At 37.2% G+C, this 17567-nt stretch overlaps 1 protein-coding gene across 3 annotated transcripts in view; it reads right to left on the bottom strand.

Moving 5' to 3' along the window:
* Positions 1-17567, bottom strand: part of TFPI (tissue factor pathway inhibitor) — a 68640-nt gene that overhangs the window by 32592 nt on the left and 18481 nt on the right. For 2 of the 3 annotated variants that reach the window (XM_007110180.4, XM_007110179.4), the window contains one exon: positions 3360-3482. In XM_007110180.4, the coding sequence (XP_007110242.1) occupies positions 3360-3480 (121 nt within the window). In that variant the 5' untranslated portion in view covers positions 3481-3482. Of the gene's footprint in view, positions 1-3359; positions 3483-16273; positions 16450-17567 lie in introns of all 3 variants that reach the window. The other variant, XM_055088941.1, reaches the window with a different exon arrangement.

The following is a 17567-nucleotide window of genomic DNA, read 5'->3' on the forward strand; positions in this document are numbered from 1 at the left end:
GTGGGATCCTCCCGGACCAGGGCACGAACCCGTGTCCCCTGCATCGGCAGGCAGACTCTCAACCACTGCGCTACCAGGGAAGCCCCGATAAACCTTTTCAAAAGTTAACGATCGTGTGTTGGTCATGTGTGTCAGGCACTGTGCTGTCATGGCAGATATGATAGTAAATTAGGTGGCAGTAACCACCCCCCCCCCCACTTCATGGAGCATGCGGACACTAAAGACTTAGTTATATATATATTCAAGAAGTTCAGGATGCTGTGTAAGTGTATAATAAGATACTTAAGCTTTTCTGAGGGGATCAGGGGTAACTTTCCTGAGACTTGAAGAAAGCGTTGACTGTGACAAGGATCTACCTAAGGCCATAAAACTGGAAAAAACATACAAGACAATGTAACAGGACTTTAATCTGATGTAGTGAGATAAACAGAATTATGGTTTATATCTAATTATTTTCAGAATTAATTTCTTATATTGGGTTGGCCAAAAAGTTAGGGGTTTTCCATCACATCTTATGGAACTTTCTGGCCAACCCAATATTTTATGTCTCACAGTCTGAGAATTAAAACCTCAGTCTTCCCTCCCCCTGTCCTGGGATGTTGAATAGAAGGCTCATGATATATTTGGGGATGTGTCATATCCTTGACTATTAGAATTCTCATCCTCCTGGAATTTGTTTGGGAACATAGAGCTTTAAGGTTAACCTACTATCAAGGAGTCTATATGCTACTTGACTCTCTAAAATATTTGATTTCTATGGAAAGGAAGAACACAGACATGTACTCTGCCTCCTCTGTGCTAGGAAATATGCCAGACGCTTTTATGCAGTTTATATAACAACCATTTAAATGTAGTTATTTATATCACTTACTTATAGATTAGGATACTGGGAGTCAGAGAGTTTACATAAACTCATCTAATTTTGCAAAGCTGCTATATGGCAAACTACACATGCATACTTAGGTCTGTCTGATTCTAAATGTTATGAAACATACTTGCCTTTCTCTAAATGCTCCGTGCTAATCTTGTCTCTCCCAGTCTAAAGGAATTTTCTTTTTAAAAAAACAACCTTATCACCACTATTTTTTAATCATTTTTATCTTATCAAAAAGTTTCTCTATTTCATCCTCCCTGCTGGTTGAACTAATTTTAAAAAGTCTACTATTGACTTGTGAGAGAAGCCGTAAAACCTTGTAATGATTTTCCAATAAAATGCTAGTACAGTATTTCAATGAAATGGCATACATCTATAAAATGATGGCATGACCTTGGCAGAATGTGATAGATGGTATCTCCAAAACTGAATCGATACAGACACAGGATCATGCTATCACAAGATTAATTAAAAGCAAAACAAAAGAAAACCAAAACTGCATAAGACTGTGCAGCCAGTCAGCTAAGTGGTCTTCAAATCTAGCTTTAAGATCAAAATTTTTCCTTATCCAGGTGGGTTTGGTCTGGATTTACCCAGAGATTTTAAACTTGGGTTTAATTATTGATGGGTTAATTCTGGTTTCTTGGCTGACTGTGGCAGTAGCAACTGCCACATGTTTTCAGGATGTTTTCAGGAACATCCTGGTTAACTGGCATGCATTTTCTCACCCTAATTGAGGGAGCTTGGATGAGGTGAATATGAGGAACACTTGGACTCTTTCTCCTCCCACTTTCTAAGACGGGATTGCCTGCTTTGCCCTGTTGGGACTTACTATAACCTCTGCATTCCTTCTCTACCCAACCTCCAGAATATTAGAACTTCAGCCATCCCTTCTGAAAAATGAGTGGAACGAAGAATTAGAGTCCATCTCATAGTGCCCACATTCCTACTCTCATAAGGCACATAATGGTTTTTACTTTATCAAATAATGTTCCATCTTTAGGAAATTTTCCCAATAATATATATGTATTTTTCGGTGGCATATAATAATAAGCCTTTATTTTTCATTCATGGGTAGGATGTGAATGGCCCTTCTGATCCCAGCTGGGTTTGCTTCTTATCGACCGGTCAGCTGGGGGCTGATGTAGGCTGGGCTTGCCTGGGCAGATGTACTTCAAGCTGTGGGTCCAGTTGGTCTAGACCTTCAGATCTGCTCCCAGTGTCTCATTTTTGGGTGCAGGCTGAAGTGATGTAGCATGTACCATTTGGCCACTTCCCTGTGCCAAGCTCTCAGATAGCCAAGCTTAGATGAGTCCCCCTTTTCTTTGTGTCAAGAGCAGCACCCTTATGCATGCCTCTTATCATTTCACTTACTACATTACACTGAAATAATCTGTCTACATTAAAGTCTCCCTTGTGAAACCATGAAATTTTGGAGAACCTGGTCTCAGTCATCACTTCTTCCCTAGCAGCTACCAGAGTTTCAGGCACATAAGATATATTTATTCAATCTTTATCAAAGGTTAGTACAAGGAACAAAATCACATTAAAGAGCTGTTGGAGATATGAAATCAAAATGTATTTATGGAGATCTTTTGTACATCATAAACATATATACAAATGAATAGAAGCTATCTATCACTTTGTTCAGTCTCTCATTATTAACAATGACGAGATTTTTATCACTAATTTACTAATTTGCCACAAAATATTACTTTTAAGAAAGAAATAAATCTATAATAACGATCACTACACAGTCTCCTCCTTGTTCTATTGTTTTATTGTTAAAACAGTTGATGCTTGGACAACACAGGTTTGAGATGCATGGGTTCACTTATACAAAATTTTTTTTCAGTAATAAATACTATAGTACTGTATCACCTGTGGTTGGCTGAATCTGCATGCAGAACGCAGGACCTAGAGGAATCGTGGATACGGAGGGCTGACTATAAGTTATATGTGGATTTTTGACTTCACTGATGTTTGGTGCCCCGACCCCTGCATTGCTCAAGGGTCAACTGTATTTTATTTTTAGATACAGAACTTTATGGGATTAGAACTATCTTCTATTACCCAGATCTTCTGGTGTCCTGCTTGACTAGATTCTTACTCTGGACTCATCTGAGAAGTTTTTATTTGAGGAATAAAGGCAAGAAGGAGAGAATGACTGAAACCTCAGATGTTTGTACTTTCCTTTTCCTTCTCATACTTTTCCCAGCCAAAGGGTGACATCAAGGTTCATAGAGAGTTGTATCTATATCATTTTGCTCCTTGCAATTTTTCAGAGGTACTTCAGTATTTAATATATAGTCTGAGAAAAAAGAGACCTTCCTTGCTAAAGTGACTTTTTTTTTTTGGACTAAGATTTTGGAAAAATGTCACTTCAATAAAAACTGATTTTTCTACAAGATGGAGAAAAATGTATTAAATTTTTGGATTAAAACCGTTGACTAGCTTAAAAAGATGAATGCTTCTAACATTTTACCTGTAATGTTTGTATGTTCTTCACCTTCCTCAGGAACAGTATTAAGAGGGGCACAGGCACAACTAAGCAGCAGACATACAGAAACCAAAAAAATCTGTTCTTTCTTCATTGCGTCAATCATCTCTGAAATACAGAACACAGATATATCTAATAAATAAAATGTTAATGTGGATTTATATATAGACTAGTAGGAACCTTATGCATACGTCCACATGTAAATTTCTATGGCATTTAATGTGTATTCTCATACATTTCTGTCCACAAATTCCATGAGTCATATTTAAAACGTGTAATAGCATTCAATATTGTAGACACACATACTTTCAGTGCATATAGCTAATAATATTCAAGTACAGAGGTCATATTTCAATCTTGAAAACACACATTAAAATGGCAACAACTGAGAGACATGGGTAATCCTGATCAACATGACTAAGTATGTATTAAGAACCATTTTCATTTGCAATTCTATTTGCCACATCTTTCTCATAACTATTCTTTTTGGAGTCAGAACTAATTTTACTTTAATTTTTCTTCCATTTTTCTATTATTTCTTTAATGCAACTTTCAATTTCTGATTTCTCTTTCCCTTTACTCCCATTTCAAAAAAGAAACACATTTCCAAATTTTCATCTTTGTTTCCTTTAAAATATGTTTCTGTTTTTTTCTTTGTTTGTTTTTTGTTTTTGCGGTACGCGGGCCTCTCACTGTTGTGGCCTCTCCCGTTGCGGAGCACAGGCTCCGGACGCGCAGGCTCAGCGGCCATGGCTCACGGGCCCAGCCGCTCCACGGCATGTGGGATCTTCCCGGACCGGGGCACGAACCCGTATCCCCTGAATTGGCAGGCGGACTCTCAACCACTGCACCATCAGGGTAGCCCTGTTTCTGTTTTTATAACCAATTTCCTAACCAGGTTTTCTATTGCAAACAGAACTGTTGAAAAAAGAAATGTCTAACATTCTAGCCAGTCCTTTGTCCCAGTTCTTCTCCCTCAACTTAGGGAGTTACCTGATTCAAGAGTTTCATAGAAAAGTGACTTTAAGTGATAAATCAACACATTTACTCTCTATAGGAAACAGATTTCAGCAGGAGAGTGAGACTTCCTGTTTCAAAATTATTTAAAGATCAATAGCAAAAAATAATGGAAAAGCACATATAAATTTTTTTCTTTAAGGCTATTTTTCCTTTGGATTCAAAAGTGGAAGGAAATGTGTAATGTTCACACAGCATGGGAAGAGAAAAGAAGAGAATGCATGCACGTGTTCAGCCGCTGATGCGATTGGAATCAGGAAGGAAAGAGCAATGTTATCAGTAAACATTCAGAAATGAAGGAACAGATATTCCATCAAAAACAATTTAGAGAATATTCTGTTTATGTCTATAGTGGATCACAGCTGCAATATACGTCATTAAAGTGTAGTCATAATAAATAAATAAAGTAATAAATGGCATTTGCTTTAAACTTCATTAAAATCACTAGTGAAATGCATAACCTATTTTCTCACACTTTGGAAATGTTAACACATTTTTGAATTTTAGTCAGTAGCAGTGTTACATAACTACTAAATCATATCATAAAGTATTTGAATTCACAAATATATATGTATTTAAATGTATGTACAAATATACATATACACTGTTGACCTTTGACCAACATGGATTTGAACTGCATGGGTTCACTTATACATGGATTTTTTTCAATAGTAAATGCTATAGTACTACACAATCCACAGTTGCTTGAATCCTTGGATGTGGAACCGCTGATATAGAGGAATTGTGGATATGAAGGAATTGTGCATATGAAAGGCCTAATCAGAATAGTGTGACTACTTTTCTTCATGGATTAGATTCACATAGTTTCAGCATAGCATTGATAGTTTCAGTTTGGAAGTGTCCCACCACTGGACCAATATGTTTGAGGTGGAGAGCTACAGGAGGCTAGCACAGATTTGGTGGACCCTAAAAAAGTCAGGGGTCAGGGAATAGGAAAATGTCAAAACACTGAAAATCTTAATATATGAGTTTAAGGGTGGAGTGGACAGGTGTAGCTTCCAGGAGGAGTAGATTATTGCTTCCAGAAGAAACCAAGGGTGTTGGACAGAAAAAACTATATGAGTATGCTCTATAGCAAGCCATAGCTAATTAATGACTGATACAGAACTTGAATTCAAGTGAGCAGATTGCTAGTTCAGTACTTTTTCTTCTCCACAATGTTGCCTCTGAAAAGTGACCAAAACCACTAAATATTTCAATTTCTAAGAGCAGTGTAGAAGACTGATTTGGGTGTGCGTGCCACTGAAAAAATAGTACAACTTGTTATAACATTCATAAAACTGTAATTTGTGGAGATCAACTAGAGTGAACTGATGTAATTATATATTATTGTAATGAACTTATTTTTAAGTTTCAAAATGCATAATTACATTGTAAAATGACAAACAAGATAACAAACCCGACCTGAAGCTATGCAGTGATAAACACACCTCTTACACATCCTTGTACCTTTCTGTACTCTATTGTCTTAAATAGCTGGCCCCATTAAAAATATGTATTACCCAACCTGGTATCATACACAAAAATTGATTCAAGAGAATTCAACCATCTAAATGTGAAAGATAAAACATTAAATTTTAGGAGAAAAAACATATGAGAATATATTCATGATGAGGTTGGCAAGCATTTTTGAATCAAGATATAAACAGCACCAATTAAAAATAAAATACTGATAATTGGATTTCATTAAAATCAAGAACTTCTGTTCAGCAAAGGAAGCACCATTAAGATACTGAAAAGGCAAGTTGTGAGGAAGTATTTGAAATTCATATATCTTAAGATTATATATTAAAAATGTATAAAGAACTACAAATAAATATGCAATTAAAAATGGATTAAAGATTGTCCAGGCACTTTTCAATAGATTATATATATACAGCCAATAAGCATATTAAAAGATGCTCAACATCATTACTCATCAAAAAATACAAATCAGCACTATTATGAGATACCACAACTAAAATTAATAAAAACTGACAATACAAAATGTTGGTGAGGATGTGGACCTTTAACATTGTTGGTGGAATTATGCTATGGTCTGAATGTTTGTGTTCCCCCAAGTCCTTATGTAGAATTCTAACTCCCAAAGGTGATGGTATTAGGAAGCAGGACCTTTCAGAAGGGATTAGATCATGAGGGATGGGATGTGTTCTTATAAAAGAGATCCCACAGAGGTCCCTTGTACCTTCCATCATGTAAGGACACAGTGAGAAGTCACCAGCTATGAACCAGGAAGAGGGCCTTCACTCTTGCTAAATCCTCTTTAATGTATTATCTGTCATCAGAAGTTATTTAAGCAAGAATACATTACATGAATGTGTTGATTCAGTGACTAGTTGTGCACAATAATATGTTAGTCACAAAGGGAGATTTAAAAATCTAGAGAAAGCCTTGACCCTTAAGGAATTTATGCTCAACCAACTGAATTAAATACAAATGCAATGTTAAGTGCCAAGATGAATTGTGAGAATATCTTTGCATATACCAGGCACATAGTAGTGAATAATAAATATACGTTAAATTATTTACCTTGAATAAAAATAGTATTTATACATTAGTGCAATAAACTAGAAATTCTAAGCTCAGCTCTGCCAGCAACCTAAGTAACCTTCGGAAATTTACGTTTCTGAACCTGATTCATAAAATGCTTGACTTGGGCTAGATTGTCCTTAAATTACATTTCAGTTCTAAAAATTTATGCATTTGAACTAACACATTTTACTCACTTTGCGGAATAACACAGTTATGTCATATAACTTACATTTTATAGTCACTTTAATGATAATTTGCAGCATCAATTTTAACCTTTTTAGTCAAGGTATGTTCCTAGAATACCAGTTCAGCAAGATGTTATTAGTTATTATATTTAAAAAGTGTTCATAGATTAATATATATTTATATCTAAGTTTAAAAATTTATATAGGTTTCTTAACTCTAGGACTTTTAAAGAATCCTTAACGTGGTAATGTGCAATAGTATCTTCTATGGGAGATATAGTAACTGCTTTTCCAAATTTATATGTCAAGGGACTATTTTCCCAAAAAATATTTTTGGAAAATATCTTGAGAGATAATATTACAGATAAGAAAAAGTCAGTAGGCTTTCTGAGCTAGAAAAATATTAAAAAGTATGATATGCTTTGTGCATTAATAAAATCCAGCATGTATGGAAAGATGTTGAGAGGGAAAAATTATAAGTGGAATTAACAGCTAGAATGTTGCAGATCAGACTGAAATTATGAAAAGGGAGTTATCAGTGGAACTACAGAGAAAGGGGCAGGTATTTTGAGTTAGTATTGATAAAACTGAGTCATTGAATAGATACAGAATATGAAGGTCAGAGGATTCAAGTATATCCTGAGTGAATTGTTGTGTGCTAGTCATGCAACTTGGTAAATTAAGGTAAATATTGATTGGTGTACATATTAGGGACAAATTTGGTCAGGACAGATTACATTTGAGGTTATGTTTTCTAAGTGGAACAGTATAAGGGCGGTTAAAGACACAAGGCAGGAGATAGGAAATATTTTGCTGTAGCCCCATCATCATCATCATTAGGGAGGATCATTTTGACAAGGGAAAAGGTGTCCAATACGTCATTCCCAGGTCCCCTTTCAACTTTATTTCCTGTCAGTCTTTTCTGTAATTACTCAGCTTTATGGATGCTGCCTACTAATCCCTTGGCTCCACTGAAGCTTTTGATTCTTGAACATAGCCTATTCATTCTAGGTTTAGTACTTTAAATTTGTTATTTCCTCTCATGGGGGCACTCTTCTACAAGATCCTGGAATGACAGACTCCCTTCTTTTAGTTAGGACACTTGTCAGGTATCCTCTCTCCAAAAGACCTTCTTTGAGCACATATTTAAAAATTAACAACCACCAGTTCCTCTATTACTCTCTATCCCAATAACTTGAGGGGTTTTTTTAAAGATTTTTTTGTCTTTTCAATATTGAATTGTAGGAGCTCTTTATATATTATGGATATAAGTTCTTTGCCAAATATATATAAGTATTCTATCTTGGTCTATGTCTTATCTCTTCAATTTTATATGTATATTTGATAAGCACAAACTTTTAATTTTGATAATTTCAATTTTAAAAAAATGTTTTAATAGCTATAACTATATCCACAGGGTTGTATAAACATCACCACAATCAATTTTAGAATATTTTCATTACACTATAAAAAAATTCCCCACCCTTTAGCCATCACCCCCAGCAATTTTCCCATCTCCATGTTCCTAGGAAACCATTAATATAATTTGTGTTTCTATATATCACCTAATTCTAGACATTTCATATAAATGGCTTTGAGTCTGGCTTCTTTCATTTAGCATAATGTTTACAAGGTTAACCCATACTGTAGCATATATCAATACTTAATTTCTTTTTTTAAAACTATTTATTTTGGGCTTCCCTGGTGGCGCAGTGGTTGAGAATCCGCCTGCCGATGCAGGGGACAGGGGTTCGTGCCCCGGTCCAGGAAGATCCCACATGCCTCAGAGTGGCTGGGACCGTGAGCCATGGCTGCTGAGCCTGCGCTTCCGGAGCCTGTGCTCCGCAACGGGAGAGGCCACAACAGTGAGAGGCCCGCGTACCACAAAACAAAAACAAAAACAAACAAAAAAAACTATTTATTTTATTTATTTATTTTCAGCTGTGTTGGGTCTTTGTTGCTGTGTGCATGCAGGCTTTCTCTAGTTGCAGTGAGTGGGGGTTACTCTTTGTTGTGATGCGTGGGCTTCTTATTGTGGTGGCTTCTCTTGTTGCTGAGCACGGGCTCTAGGCGTGTGGGCTTCAGTAGTTGCAGCACACGGGCTCAGTAGTTGTGGCTTGTGGGCTCTAGAGCGCAGGCTCAGTAGTTGTGGCACACGGGCTTAGTTGCTCAGCGGCATGTGGGATCTTCCCAGACCAGGGCTCGAACCCGTGTCCCCTGCATTGGCAGGCAGATTCTTAATCACACTGCCACCAGGGAAGTCCCAGTACTTAATTTCTTTTTATTGCTAAAAGTATTCTATAAATATACCACAATTTATTTATCCATTCATCATTCAATGAACATCTGTGCTGTTACCACTTTTTGGATATTATGAATAATGCTGCTATTAACATCTGTGCACGAGTTTTTGTGAGGACATATGTTTTTATTCCTTTTAGGTATATACCTAGGAATGAAATTATTGGATCATATGATAGTTCTGTTTAGTCATTTGAGGAACTGCCAAACTGTTTTCCAAAGCAGCTGCACCATTTTACATTCCTAAAAGTAATGACTTGCTTTGTTTTTGGAATAGCATTTATCACCACTTACATATTTATTTGCATAAATAGTCACTGTCTCTCCATCACTAAAGCATTTTCCATTCTTAGCATAACATTCACAATTCTATGTTCAATACCCAAAATAATGACTGACATAAGGATAAATAAATGAATTAATGTGGATAAACTTTGTGAATTAAAATTAGGTTACAATATGGATCATTGGATATATCCATACAGTTTTATTTATTTCTACCACTCCCACCAAAAAATAAAGACATTAGAATCAATGTGATGGAATGTCCATCTATCCACATTTATTTTTCTAATTGTGTCTTTTGTATTGCTTATTCCACTTTTCTGGAAGTATAAAATATTTTAATTGAGGGGCTTCCCTGGTGGCGCAGTGGTTGAGAGTCCGCCTGCCAATGCAGGGGACACGGATTCGTGCCCCGGTCCGGGAAGATCTCACCTGCCGCGGAGCGGCTGGGCCTGTGAGCCATGGCCACTGAGCCTGCGCGTCCAGAGCCTGTGCTCCGCAACGGGAGAGGACACAGCAGTGAGACGCCAGCGTACCGCAAAAAAAAAAAAATATATATATATATATTTTTTTAATTGAAAAATTTGTTTAAAAAGAAATTTTTCAAAGAAAATGTAAAATGAATAGAGTAGATTTCTATTTGTAAAATTTTGCTTAAGTGATAGGTAATTTGCAACTCAAAGAAAGAAGACAGGGTGATTGCTTAAATCCAATCAAAAGAGATGGTGAGTGTGTAGGAGAGATGAGTAAAGAAAGGTGTGCTTAGAAAAGAGGTAATTAGGTGAAAGAAATGTATTATTTGTTACTTCACTATTTATTTATGATATTAATATTCTTGAGAGGGTATGTGAAAGAAAGGCAAGTGGTCTGTGTGATTCTAGTGAGGAGCAAAAATGGAAAGGAAAAATGAAGAACTTTGAGGTTTTCACTTGTTGAGGATATGAGCTCATCTATGAACTTCATATCAACTATAATACTCTTAAAAATCCTATCCTATATGAAATATTACACCCATGTTAAGAAAACTGAAGCTCAGAAAGGGAATATAATTTTTCCAAGTAGAATGAAACTGAGCTAATATTTGCACCTATATCTGTGTAACTTCAGAGCTCAAGGTCACATCACCATACCAAGCTGCTCTCCCAAGAATTGGTCAATCTGTCTCAGCATTGTCTAGAAAGCACCCTACCTCCAGCTGCCTCCAAGGTTATTCTGGTTTGCTTGACAAGTATATTACTGTGGTAGAGGTGGCTATATCCCATATGGAAACCAAGAGCCATCAAATCACTCCAAGTAATGCCCTAAGCAACATCTCTCTCCCTCCCTCCCTCGCCCCTTCCTCCCTTCCTTTCCTCCTCCCTCCCTCCCTTCCTTCTGCATTATTAGTGGTTAAGAGGAGGGATCTGGATTAACACTGTGATATGAGCTGAACTGTGTCCTCTCCAAATTCATATGTTAACATCTTAACCCCCAGTACATCGGAATGTGACTGTATTTGGAGATAAGGCCTTTGAATAGATAATTAAGGATAAATGAAGTCATTGGGGTGGGTCTTATGACTTGTATCTTTATTAAAGAAAAGAGAATGCAGACACACAGAGAAAGACTGACTACCTATAAACCCAGGAGAGAGGTCTTAGAAGAAATAAACCCTGTTGACACCTTGATCTCAAACTCTAGCCTCCAGAACTGTAAGGAAATACATTTCTGTTGTTTAAGCTACCCAGTCTGTCATACTTTGTTTATGGCAGTTCTAGTAACCTAGTACAGACTGTAAAACTTCAAATACCAGTTCTGTACCTTACTAGTTATGGGAATTTGACAATGTATTTATCCTCTCTTTGCCTCTATTTACTCATTTATAGACTGGGTATTTTACTAAAACCTATTTCATAGGGTGTGAGGATTAAATGGAAAGGTCATTAGAATGATGACTAATACAATAAATTTTAGCTATTATAATCATTTTAAGTAATTCTTGACATCATTTGGGGTGTACTGTAAAAACGGAAGCAAAATATTTTGCTTATTCTTTGTTGAGCTATATTGAGCTTATTCTTTGTAGAGAATGTCATCTCAGACTCTTTGAAAATCTAAACAATTGAAAATATAGCACTGATTTGTAAAGACCTTAGGCCCAAACTGAGAGACATTTTTGTTATAATTTGGTTAGGTATGGGAGGTTTCCTGGGCTACAAGTTGTAAGATGAGGCAGTACAGATCTTAATGTAAAATGAATGTTTTTCTAAGAATCTAAGTCCATTGGAACTAGAAATATGTTGGCAATTTGGCTTTGGTGAGAACAGCTCAAAGGAAATGGCAATGGATGTTGATGTGGATGAGAACTTGTGGCAGGATTCAAAGAGCAAAAAGCTCACAGGTAATAGAAGAGACCAACAGTAGGCTGGAAGGATAGCATTAAATTTTTTTTTTTTTTTTTTTTTTTTTAATTTTGGCTGTGTTGGGTCTTCGTTGCTGCGTGTGGGCTTTCTCTAGTTGCTGCGAGCGGGGGCTACTCTTCGTTGTGGTGCGCACGCTTTCTCATTGAGGCAGCTTCTCTTGTTGCAGAGCACGGGCTCTAGGCGCGCAGGCTTCAGTAATTGCAGCACGAGGGCTCAGTAGTTGTGGCATGCGGGCCCTAGAGTGCAAGGGCTTTAGTAGTTGTGGCTCATGGGCTCTAGAGTGCAGGCTCAGTAGTTGTGGCGCATGGGCTTAGTTGCTCCACGGCATGTGGGATCTTCCTGGACCAGGGATCGAACCCGTGTCCCCTGCATTGGCAGGCAGATTCTTAACCACTGCGCCACCAGGAAAGTCCCCAGCATTAAATTTCTAATACATCATTTTGGGAAAGGCATATAACAACATGTAGGCAGTTATTACTCTATTCTATCATTAGTTTTGGGGTACACTCTTGTTATTTTATCATCTTATAAATTTATGTGGAAAAATCACATGTTGTGTTTACATGTATATTATCATCATGGTGCTTATATAATTTAAACTTCCTAGTTCAGATTTTCTTTATCACATATCATTGAACTTTTTTTTAAAAATTTTACAATTAATCTGTAAGTTCAATGAGTACTTTGCCATGTCTAAAAGAAATTTCACGTTGGCTGCTTATTTATTTTCAGTGTAGCAATGAAAGACAGGAGAGACAAAACCCGACAACCAGAAAAAAAGAAAAAATATAACTTGAAAAATAATTCCAATTTTCTGCTCAGCAGTGGCAATGTTGTTATCCTCTTGGTGTTTAATACTTCCCTCCACTCAATTTGGCTGAACCCTGGGGGGGCTGCCCACTAAAACCTAGAGACTGTTTTTATCTCTAAGCTTTGTGCTTTCTTGGCTGTTTTTCATTTTGGGTGAGTTTGCAGTGCCCTAACACCAAGGATAATGAATGAAGAAAGGTAACATGAGAATAAATCTACAGTAAGGGGAGAAAGACAAAAAGCCCTATCGGTATTCTTACAGTTTTCTATTTTTTTTTAATGTTTTGAAGTTCATTTTTTATAAGTAGTATTTTCAACTGAAAATTCCCAAATATTCACAACAATTAGAGTCTGGAAATGGATTTTTGTTAAATATATTTCTCACTAGACTTCCAACACTTGTTCCTGAATAGAGTTACTGAAATTGCATTATCTCAGTGAGAGATTTGAGAGCCAGATTTTTCTCAGGAAAAGAGTATTTTTCTCAATAAATAGATTGTGGAAATACAAATGTTTGGGCAGTTTCCCAAGAGAGATCTAAGGCTGTAACAAGTCAGTACAGAGGCTTATCTCTTTATCAACTCCCCCCCTGGATCTCACATTACTGAGGTATTGAGTCATCACTATAAGCATGATTTTGGTACCAGGATTATTTATCTATGACCTACAATTAAAATTAAGATCAAATTTCCTGAGCCTCTGGCTGTATGGTATATTCACCACATTTATTTTAAGAATGATAATAGAAGTACAAAGATATATCATTATAAAACATTTGTAGTTTGTAATGATTTATTATTTTTTGAAGTGGTTTCTTACCTATTAGGTTACTGTATCTTTTTTTAAAAATTAATTTAATTTATTTATTTTTGGTTGTGTTGGGTCTTTGTTGCTGCATGTGGGCTTTCTCAAGTTGTGGCGAGAGGGGGCTGCTCTTCGTTGCAGTGCGCAGGCTTCTCATTGTGGTGGGTTCTCTTGTTGTACCTAGAGCACGGGCTCTAGGTACATGGGCTTTAGTAGTTGTGGCACACGGGCTCAGTAATTGTGGCTCGCGGGCTCTAGAGCGCAGGCTCAGTAGTTGTGGCGCATGGGCTTAGCTGCTCCGCAGCATGTGGGATCTTCCCAGACCAGGGCTCGAACCCGTGACCCCTGCATTGGCAGGCGGATGCTTAACCACCTCGCCACCAGGGAAGACCCAGGTTACTGTATCTTGATAATAATGCTGTGTAGCCAGTGAGGCAGCGCAGGCTCAGTAGTTGTGGCGCATGGGCTTAGCTGCTCCGCAGCATGTGGGATCTTCCCAGACCAGGGCTCGAACCCGTGACCCCTGCATTGGCAGGCGGATGCTTAACCACCTCGCCACCAGGGAAGACCCAGGTTACTGTATCTTGATAATAATGCTGTGTAGCCAGTGAGGCAGGTATACTGAATTTATGTTAGAGATACATGGTTTGTTTTCCAACCTCATATGCCCAGGTGGCTAGTAAGTGACAGAGGCAGGATAGGATCCCAAAGCACCCTTAAAATAAACAAGATTTGTGGAATAGAGACCAAATCCAATGCAGAAAACTATAATTAAATGTATTAATCACTTAGTCTCTCTATGTTTATTTCTTTTTGCAATATACCTTTATTGTGACTTGAAGAAGATGATTAGGCAATATCACCATGGGAACTACGGGATAAAAACTGATTTCTCAAAATAATTGATTTCTCTGGTTTGCTAATCCTACAAGTACAATTAACTGATCAATATAAGTTTTTACTGTGATCATTACTGTAATTTTTGATTCAGTAAGTTGCCTAAATGTTTTCTATTCCTAGCTTTAGCTCTACACTTCATTAGTAATTATATTTATTACTGTGTAAATATTTCCACATCACTCTATCCATATATATGGGTAGCTGGTTTTTGGCCCAAGCCTTAGCGAACCATATTAGAGAAGGGAATAGGTCATAAACCTTAGAAAACTTAGGTGTTTGCTTCTCATACCTGGGAAGAGGACACAGAAGTTCACCCATCAGTCAAAGCCTGAATGAACAGATTAGAAGAAGTCTACACAGGGAACATCTAAAAGAGGTACTTGAAAAATTTGTTAAGTAACATATTTTCTCTTTTTTTTCCCAAACTTTAGAAGAAATAGAAACCACATATACACGCATTTTTAAAAATCTTGGCTAAAGACTAGAGTTGAAAGGAGCAAATTCCTATTTTACTTAAGCCCCATTTCAAACATGTAATTATAGTCAGCTCTTGAAATATCTGGGATTAATTTTCATATTGTAGATTAAGTCTTTGTTTAGATTTTCTCTCTAGATGCCTGCTTTTTTTTTTTTTGCAGTATGCGGGCCTCTCACTGTTGTGGCCTCAGGCTCAGCGGCCATGGCTCACGGGCCCAGCCGCTCCGCGGCATGTGGGATCCTCCCGGACCGGGGCACACACCCATGCCATGTCCCCTGCATCGGCAGGCGGACTCCCAACCACTGTGCCACCAGGGAAGCCCTTAGATGCCTGCTTTTAAACCACCTTTTTTGTTTTTACCATGGGGTGGTGAAATTACAGTTTGTCACTTTAATGATAATAAATCATAATGCGAAAAGCAATTTCCAATAATGAGCCTTAATTATTATTTCTTTCTCATTTATACTTCACACTCTAAGAGAATGTTAACTTATCCTCATTTGATAGAGAAAACAAATAGTGATTCAAAATGATAAAATAACTTTTCCAAGAAAACAGCTTGTAAGTGGTTGTGCAGATGTTCTAATTCTAAAGCAAATGCCTTAGTTATTGCTTTATACCGTCAAATTTAAAAAAAGTTTGGGTAAAAGAAAATTTAAATATTATTAAAAATTATATTTACATATTCCTCTGTGGATTGATTAGTGTGATTTGTTGTTATAAAAATGGTTAAGTCAAAATTTGAAAAAGACACTACAGATTTGATTAAGGCAGTCATCATCTTAGAATGGAACCATGCTCCAAAGCATGTTGGCAGCATAAGTTTTTTGGAACTCTGAGCATGCGATATTATAAAGGAAGTTTATGTTGATAGGCCAGCTGGTAAAAAATGAGTGAAAGAGCCTCAATGCTTAAGGTAGGCAATCATCAATGACCTAGTCCAGGTCTGAGGTCTGGCAAGAATGCTGAATTAGACCTCGTTCAAGGTAGTTTTTCTTTGCTATCACTTCCAACCAGCCAACACGGCTTGAAATGGATCTTTGTTAGGTAAGGATACAAATGATTTTGTGGATAAAGCTCACAGGAGCTATCTTAGTCTACTATGGCTGCCATAAGATAATACCATGAACTAGATGGCTTAAACAACAGAAACAAATTTCTCACGGTTCTGGAGGGAAGTCCAAGACCAAGGCATTGGCAGAATCAGGCTTCTAGAGAGAGCTTTCTTCTTGGCTTGCAGAAACCACCTTCTCTATATGTCCTCAAGTGGTCTTTCTTCTGTGTGTGCATATATAGAGAGAAGGATCTCTCTCCCTTCCTCTTCTATAAGGTCACCAATCCTGTCAGATTAGGACACCACTCTTATGACCTCATTTTAACATTAATTATCTCCTAAAAGTCTTATGTCCGAATACAATCATATGGGAGATTATGGTTTCAACATATGAATTTGGGGTGGGAGGGACACAATTCAGTTCATAGCAGAAGCCCTCCTAGTTTCTTAAGAAAGTATCTCTAAACTTGGTTAGTAGATTTGTTTCAGAAGCAAGGGTCACTTCCCTTTTGTCATTAGGCTGTGGGAAGAGATACATCAGCCCTAGAGTTTGCTTTTTAATGTGTAAGCCAATTCTTTTCTTTCCGCACAGTTACAGACTACCATGTTCTATTTCTTGTTGCTTAAAAATTAAGCCTGAGGCAGGACTGGCCATGGCCTGCCACATTCCTATAGGAAATGTAGAATCACCTATACTATAAGGATGCTTAGTATCCAGTTCTCTCAATTTATGTGCTTTTGTTGGGTTTTTGTTGTTATTTACTAAGAGGGGGCGTATTCTGAGAAAACTGTTCTGTATAATCTCTGCTAGGAAGAAGGTGTCTCTTAAAGTTCACAACAAGAAGGAAAGACTTGGCAGGTAAAACAGACCCTCACTGCCTAATCCCTTCTCTGCTTCATTCCTCAACTGTAATCACGAATCATATGTTCCAGAGCAGAAAGCACTGCCCTGTATGTCAGTCCTTATAACTTGAAACTAGAGAATAATTTTTACTCAGCCAGTTAGTTTTCTGGGCTATGAAATTACTGAGAAGTTTTATTTTAAAGAAGATGTGGCACATATATACAATGGAATATTACTCAGCCATAAAAAGAAATGAAACTGAGTTATTTGTAATGAGGTGGATAGACCTGGAGTCTGTCATACAGAGTGAAGTAAGTCAGAAGGAGAAAAACAAATACCATATGCTAACGCATATACATGGAATCTAAGAAAAAAAAATGTCAAGAAGAGCTTAGTGGTAGGACAGGAATAAAACACAGACCTACTAGAGCATGGACTTGAGGACATGGGGAGGGGGAAGGGTAAGCTGTGACGAAGTGAGAGAGTGGCAGGGACATATATGCACTACCAAATGTAAATTAGATAGCTAGTGGGAAGCTATGTGTATGTATAACTGATAC

Source organism: Physeter macrocephalus, chromosome 2, assembly GCF_002837175.3.
Source record: "Physeter macrocephalus isolate SW-GA chromosome 2, ASM283717v5, whole genome shotgun sequence".
NCBI classification, from domain to species: Eukaryota; Metazoa; Chordata; class Mammalia; order Artiodactyla; family Physeteridae; genus Physeter; species Physeter macrocephalus.